Genomic DNA, 7,954 nt, shown 5'->3' with positions numbered 1-7,954 from the left:
TTGTGCCCGGTGTCCTCACGATCTATTCAACTGCTAGCACTGAACTGATATGTTTGCCTCTCGCCTCGAGTCTATTGCATTCTCGGCTGCCGAGGAGCGATACTCCCGGGGAACAGGGATGAACAGCCCCATTCATTTCAGAATCGGAACTGAAAGAAAGACAACAGAACAAAAGGAAAGCGAACTAAACTCTATCCCCGATCAGTTACTATAACCTGGGGCTTAGTGCGCCAATAAACCAGTTAGAAACCAATTTTATTTTGAATCGATTCACAATGAGACTTAGACAACCAACAACCAGTTTTTCTTAATGAAATCCCCAATTACTTCATAATCAACTCTTTCCTCTAAGTACTCGGCGCTAGAAACTAACGCGAAGCAGTTTGTAATACAAGGAACACCCTAACGCTGATAAACAATCGCCATCCGTTTTAGTAATTTAGATATCGCGTGATGGCATACAATATGCAATTGCAGTTATTTTCTAGCCCTTTTTATGTAATGTCGATTAAAAGTGATTTGGGATACAGCTTCCCAATGAAATATGATGAAACAGAAAATCTTACAATCGTAATTCATTATAAAATATGATTTCACTCAACATGTGCTTCACACGCTGGCTTTTTCTTCACGTTGGGGTTTCAAATAAAGCCTCAATTTACATTTTCTAAAAAAAATACACTGCACTTATAAAAAGGAAATTAAGCCCCCTGAACTCTCCAGATGTGTTCTGACGCCTCGCCGTCATTTTTACAGTGTGCTCCATAAAATCTCAACTGCTTGAATTGAATTGTGTTGCATTTCTCCAGAATGAAGTGGATTTGAAACATCCCGTAATGTTTATCCTTTTGGGATAGTAACAAAAAGACGGCGAATTTGGAGCTGAGCAGTGGCTCAGAGTTTGAAACGATCTTTGAAAGTAACGTATAAATATGCTGCACGTTGTCCTCGAGTAGCAGCGGTTACTTCGGAAAAGGTTCATTAGGTTTAGCCAAGGCACTGTTTTGAATGTCATTACACCTTCTGATCCATGCACATCACCTTAATGCAAATCTGAGCCACGCTGTCGATCCCGCTGAAGAGAACACGGCTAACAGCGATTTGAGACCTTGTGATCAATTAGCATAATAGCAACCCTGTAATCATTTGAGAGAGAGAGAGAAAAAATACCTTTAAGGATCTGATCGTTTGACTATTTTGCAAGGGAAGTTGTTTCCACAGCAAACAGTCTATTTGATGTTGTGGAAGCTGCGCGCATGCGTTGCGCCTCGGAATTATTGTACTGCCTTGGACTAAGTTGCATTCCTTGAATCTTCGTTCAAAGCCCTTTCCATATTCAAAGTTAGGAATGTGGAGAGTTCAAGACAGAGGATGCTTCGGGATTCTGTCGTTCCCCATGCTGGTGGCCATGGTCTGTTATGCCCAGAGGTGAGCTCCGATCTCTTACCATTCTTTGCCATTGTTTTATTTTTCTCTCTCTCTGATTCACATTTGGTATGATCCTGAATGAAATCCACATTTTTCCCTCAGAGTTAATGAGTCCAGCAACATGTCATATGTGAAGGAAACCGTGGATAACTTGCTGAAAGGATATGACATTCGTTTAAGACCAGATTTCGGAGGTAAATCATCTCCTCTTGCTATAGTTCCATGTATCTGTGTGCAGCTCCTGTTTTCCACCAGTCAGTAGCTAACTAAACACGGCTTACTGCCTGTACATAATAAAGAATAACTGCATCAGTGCAACATCTGCTGCCTGTGGCGATATGCAACAATGTTGTTTTTAAAAGTGGGTTGCAATATCACAAGCAGATAATGTGTTGTTTACCTCAAGGTCTCCCTGTGGACGTTGGTATGAGCATAGACATTGCCAGCATAGACATGGTCTCTGAAGTCAACATGGTGAGTGCACTCTTTAAATTCCGATCTGTGCAAATGAACACCACGTCCGTAGGTTTGTTTAAAGCTACTTATCTATTCTAAATGCGTGATCCTGTATCACTTGAAGAATAACTCGATGCTGGCAGTGCAAGTGATATGTGTAGCGGTTTCCCGATGACTCCGTCTGTTTTTTTTTGGAGGGGAGGGAGGTGTCACATGAGTTTGTTACTACAACGGGAACAATAGCCGTATCGATAAATGCTACTCTTGTGTAGGTGTTCCTTCCCCGCCTAAAGCTGCTTAAATCTACTTAAATTGAGTATAATTGTGATAAGGCGTTTAATTTCCAATAATGTATAATACCGCCATCTGCTGATTATAATAATTTACTACGTATCAATGCCGTTGACAGATCTTCTCATAATATGCTTATTATGCATGAGGTTTCAATATTAGGGATAGATCGCGGTCCTGATTCTAATTACCAGTTGCCTACAAGCGCCAACAGTGCTGTTTGAGATAAGGCGAGTTGGCAAATCCCTGGAATAGCTGCGATATCGCACATCCCAGTTACAAAGTGGATCTGATGCACGCTGATAATCTTCCTGTCTGCAAAATGAAAGTCTACGTTGATAATATAGTGGCCTAGAAATTGGACCAATTTACGCACGCGTAAGTGTGCAAATCGTGTCTTCAAGTGCTTTTACCCAAGGCAGGTCACAATAAGATCACATTGAGATTACATCACACCACTCGTAAAGTTGGCCCAGATACTTCTGTGCATGATTCACCTTAGCAAGAGTGACATTTGCCCTATATCAGTCGCGCACCAAATGATGTCACAGGTTGTGAAGTGCACTTTTCCGCCACTATCAGCAGAAAATGGGTGCAACCCATAGCCTTTCCTGTTCATGCACTGAAAAACTAGGAGCAGAGATCAACGATGAAATGGCAATTAAAGGGTCTGTACTGTGCCTGTGGTGCCTTGCACACAGCATCTCCATCCTCTGGTGTCAACAGTCAGCATTATGGAAAATGGTTCACTGGTGCTCCTTTCACTGATTGCAGCCCCTCTTTGTTCAAATCACTTCTGGCCCTCGCCTCATGGTGGCAGGAGGTCACTCATGGCAGAAAACTAGATCTTGCCGGGCTGTCAAATGGAGGAGGGGGTGGAGGGGCAGATGGCAGGGATGTCCAGAGACACAGGAGAGCGCTGCATCCCCGCTACTCAATGTTTTCCCTCGACTCCTGGCAGCCTGTTCTACAGCAGGAACTGTGGCTACCTTGGGGAGACTTCCTTGGTTTCCAACTTGGCTCCCAGTGGTCAGCACAGCATGCGACACCCAAAAGGAACCATGCAAGTCCCATTTCAGTGCATGATCTGTGTGCAAAACACCTTGGTGCTGTTTCAAATTTGCCTGGAATTTCCAAGTGTGCACCAGTGCCAAACAGAGTGCATGTCTACTGCACCAAAAGAGGGTGAACTCCAATTTCCAGCCAAGTATTCCTTCTGTAACAATGGACTACTTCTTGAGAAGGCAGGGAAAGGCAACCCATAGTCCAGAGCTCTGCTTGAACGCAAAATGTTCAAGTAAAAGAAAATGGAAGCGACAAAGGGATTGAATAATACCCAGCTTGAATTTTAAAACCTGGAGATTTCATGAAAAGAAATGGTAGAAGCTGGGGGTGGGGAGGGTGATGCGATGGTGTGGGGGTGTGCTAATGTGATAGTATAGAATGGGGGCCAGTGCTTCTTGGAACTTTGGGATGAATTGGAGTGGGTGGCTAAGTCTTGATTCTTCGTCACATGGCAGTGAGGAAATATTGTGGCTGGAACTTGCGTAAGGCAAGCTTAAAATAAGGAAAAAGGAGTTCAGGGAGACTGACATATAAAATTACAATTTCTAAAAGACATTTGGACAGGTAGTTGGATAGAAAAGGCATAGAGAGATGGGCCTAATGCAGGCAAATGGGATTATCATGGTCGGCATGGACGAGGTGGGCTGAAAGGGCCTGTTTCTGTGCTGTATGATTCTGTGATTCTCTGATCCATAAATAAAGAGAAGAAAGACTACACTTGAGATAAAGGCTAAAGGCAAATGAGGAAAGGGAACTCTGCCATCAGGCCACTTATCCAGGACTGTGGATGGGTCCTGAAAGAACACTGGGACCCGAGGTAATGTTTTAGGTCTGGGACATACATGTCGAGATACTGAGAATAGAAGTAAATGCAAAAAAATGCTGGAAACCATGTTAACATTTGAGGTTGAAGACATTTCCACAAATCTTGCCTTACTTGCTGAATGTTTCCAGCATTTTCTGTTTTCATTTCAGATTTCAGCAAACGTGGTCTTGTGATTTACCGTTACTATTGAATATTACAGGTTAACTGATTTAATGTGAATAAAATTATTTCAATGTCTTATTTAATACAAGGAAAGGGTTGCTTCATTCATGCAAGATGTTAGGTAAATTTACCATTGGATGTTGTCTGCCTTAAATTGGGTAACTATAGGTAAGATGTGAATACTTACCAATTTCTCTCCATTCCTCATACTTTTTTAATTTATAATTATTTATGTATGATTATGAATCCTGAAAATACAGTATTGTTTTATGAGGTCCATATTATCATGCGTATTGAAATTTTATTTCTTATCATCTAAACCAACATGTTAGACTTATAACCCAATGCAATCAAAGTATCCTAATTTGAGGATGTATATTTATTTCTAAATTTCAAAATGTAAATTGAATGACATTCGGACTCAAGACTCATAATAGCAAATAGATATAATCACATTGTGTGACTTACACTCAAAAAGAACTTATTTTAAGTCTGCGATAGCTTTTAGTTATCACATTTTAGGAACCTGCATCTTATCCTATAAATTCTTGCTTGGCCAACTTTGTCAATGCAATAGTAAAGTTGTTATGCTACTTTAAAAATATATTCAATTATGCTGATCAGATATTGTACAATTATTTACAATATATAAAATTGTAAAGTTGTCCCATCAGAAATCTTGTTTGCTGTAAGACTGGGTAAAAATTTCAGATTTTTATTAACAAACTCTGCAATTAAACACTTTACTCTTGATAATCCAACCAGTTTGGGAAACAATTGCTTTGTGGGAAATATTCTTGAGATCCTGAATTCAGCACATAGTCACAAATTAATGGCAGAAAACACAGAAAACCAGAAATATATTTTAAGCCATGCTTGTAACAAGAACATGTTTTACAGAAGCCATTAAAAAAAGAAATATATAAAGAAACAACTCTAACAAAAAATTTTGAAAATACTTCTTCAGTCAGAGTTCCCTGTCCTCTTCTTCTCAGTATTCTCACATAAGACTGAGGGTGAAATTGGCAAGAAATTTGATAGGGAGAGTAAATTCCCCTGTCTTAGTGGCATCCTTGCATATTTAATCTAAAAAAACTTCAACTAAAACTTGCCAAAACTAAAATGCATTACTCTCTGCAGTTCCTTCTTTTATGTGGAACTCATCAGTTTAAAGTTTTCAGTTTCTTTATTATGAGGTAATAATTTTGTTTACACATTTAAAAAGATTAAATAGTGCTGAATTTCTTATTTGCATGCTAGAAAAAGCACAATTGAACAAAATTTGAAATTCTTAAATAACAGTATATGATCCATTCATAAGTGAACCTTGAAAAAGTTTATATAATTTGTTTGCTGTACGCACCAATATTTATCTTAAATATGAAGTACCGAGGTAATGACAATATGTTTGACAATTCTGATATTCCTTGATTTACAATTTTTTTTACTGTAACTTCATCGACACTTTGGGGCACGAGTCTTTAATTACAAAATTTTGCCTCGTGAAAGATTTTCCAAGAATTCATCCCTTTTGTAAATTGAGGAATGGCTCTATGTAAATAGTATTATGCAGCCACTGGGAATCCAACAATCAATTTGTGAAGTTAGTGAGCATCTTATATTTGGAAACATTTTGACTGAAATATTTTTGCTGTTTTCAAAGGGATCATTCAGATTTTTAAGTCTATATTTGCACACATCCATATGGAACTTGTTCAAGTTCTGATTCTGATCAGTGACTTCATATCTCCTAGAGTTTATTCAAAAATATTGAAACAAGGGTAATCCATGTGTCTTTTTATATCCTTCACACTGACTCAGGTTCTTGATTTTGCTGTGATCACTAGTTGCTGTTTGTAAATAGACAGCAATTCAGTTTTAACTTCTTGTTTTATCACCATTAAGAGGTTGAAATGTGTTGGTTATAACAGAGAAGAAAAAATAAAGAAACATGTATGAAATTCACTTTTGTTTGAATCAAGCTTAGACAAAATAGATTGTATTTAAGTTTTGTAATGGACTCTAAGAACAATACCAATTTTGGTGAATATCCCAATGGTAGAGGTCACATTGCTTGTGTGTAATTTTGAAGCAAGCTTGCTGATTTATACCACTATTATCATATGGAGTGTGCATTGTACACTTAAGCTGTTTGCTTGATTTGATGATTTATGATTATTTGATATTGAAATATTCCTTTTATTGCCTCTGTTTGAAAAGCATTTTGTATTTTCTTGGACTTAGCTTGTGGTGCCTTTACTACTGAGGGCCCTGTATAAAAATCTTATTCTTGATGGCAGTCCTTTGGTTTTGTTTTTAATGTGGGTGCAAAAAGAAAGAAAGATTTCCTTTTATATTTTGTGTTACCACATACAAAATAAAATATTTCAAATTGTTATAAATACACCTTATTAAATTCCACCTTGTTAAATTCCAGTGAGAGTTATGGAAGGAAATGAGAAAAGCTAATGCACAAAGCAAAGCTCTGCAAGCAACAGAGTGAATGACCAGTTAGTAGTTTTGGTTATGAGATTAAAGTTGACAGAGAAAAACTCAAATAGTACCAAGAATTTTTAACATTCTCCTTAATAAGCACTCAACTTCTTGGCAACTTGATCCTCAGTTCTGCACTAGTTTGTCAGTTAAAATCATTTACTCAGCTCTTGGAAGTGGGGTTTGAGTGCATAACTTTCTATGTCAGACCAGAGGACTGTGAGGGCCATGGAAAAACCTTCAGCTTGTGCCTCTTGAGGTCATTCATTGTGGATTTTGAGGTGTGCTTAGGATTGTTATCCTGTTGTAGAAGCCATCCTCTTTTCACCTTCAGCTTTTTTACAGATGGTGTGATGTTTGCTTCCAGAATTTGCTGGTATTTAATTGAATTCATTCTTCCCTCTACCAGTGAAATGTTCCCCATGTCACTGGCTGCAACACAAGCCCAAAGCATGAGCGATCCACTCCTGTGCTTAACAGTTGGAGAGGTGTTCTTTTCATGAAATTCTGCACCCTTTTTTCTCCAAACTTTCCTGCATCCTCGCCACAAAATTCAGCATCAGAAGTTTGCAAAGGAACATCTAAACAAGCTTGATGCATTTTGGAAACAAGTCCTGTGGACTAACGAAGTTAAAATAGAACTTTTTGGCTGCAATGAGCAAAGGTATGTTTGGAGAAAAAAAGGTGCAGAATTTCATGAAAAGAACACCTCTCCAACTGTTAAGCTGAAGGTTTTGCCATGGCCCTCACAGTACCCTGACCTAAACATCATTGAAAATCTGTGGATAGACCTCAGAAGAGCAGTGCATGCAAGACGGCTCAAGAATCTCACAGAACTAGAAGCCTTTTGCAAGGAAGAATGGGCAAAAATCCCCCAAACAAGAATTGAAAGACTCTTAGCTGGCTACAGAAAGCGTTTACAAGCTGTGATAGTTGCCAATGGGGTGTTACAAAGTACTGACTATGCAGGGTGCCCAAACTTTTGCTTCGGGCCCTTTTCCTTTTTCGTTATTTTGAAACTGTAAAAGATGGAAGTAAAAAAGTAATCTTGCTTAAAATATTAAAGAAATGTGTCACCTTTAACTTTATGCCTTTTGGAAATCAGGTTATCTTTTACTCGCTTAGCTATTCACAGTAACAGAAATTTTGACCAGGTGTGCCCAAACTTTTGCATGCCACTGTATTCCTGATCTATTTTCCACAGCTTCCACTGCAAATCTACCCCAAATTATA

General features: G+C 38.6%; 1 protein-coding gene across 4 annotated transcripts in view; it reads left to right on the top strand.

Annotated features, from left to right (window-relative positions):
• Positions 1 to 1,348: 1,348 nt before the first annotated feature.
• Positions 1,349 to 7,954, top strand: part of gabrb1 (gamma-aminobutyric acid type A receptor subunit beta1) — a 200,386-nt gene continuing 193,780 nt past the window's right edge. For all 4 annotated transcript variants that reach the window (XM_052039949.1, XM_052039958.1, XM_052039940.1 and 1 more), the window contains exons 1-3: positions 1,349 to 1,428; positions 1,531 to 1,622; positions 1,835 to 1,902. In XM_052039949.1, the coding sequence (XP_051895909.1) occupies positions 1,349 to 1,428; positions 1,531 to 1,622; positions 1,835 to 1,902 (240 nt within the window). The remainder of the gene's footprint in view (positions 1,429 to 1,530; positions 1,623 to 1,834; positions 1,903 to 7,954) is intronic.

Source organism: Pristis pectinata, chromosome 2 (assembly GCF_009764475.1).
Source record: "Pristis pectinata isolate sPriPec2 chromosome 2, sPriPec2.1.pri, whole genome shotgun sequence".
Lineage (NCBI taxonomy): Eukaryota > Metazoa > Chordata > Chondrichthyes > Rhinopristiformes > Pristidae > Pristis > Pristis pectinata.
This window is presented reverse-complemented; position numbering and strand designations above follow the sequence as displayed.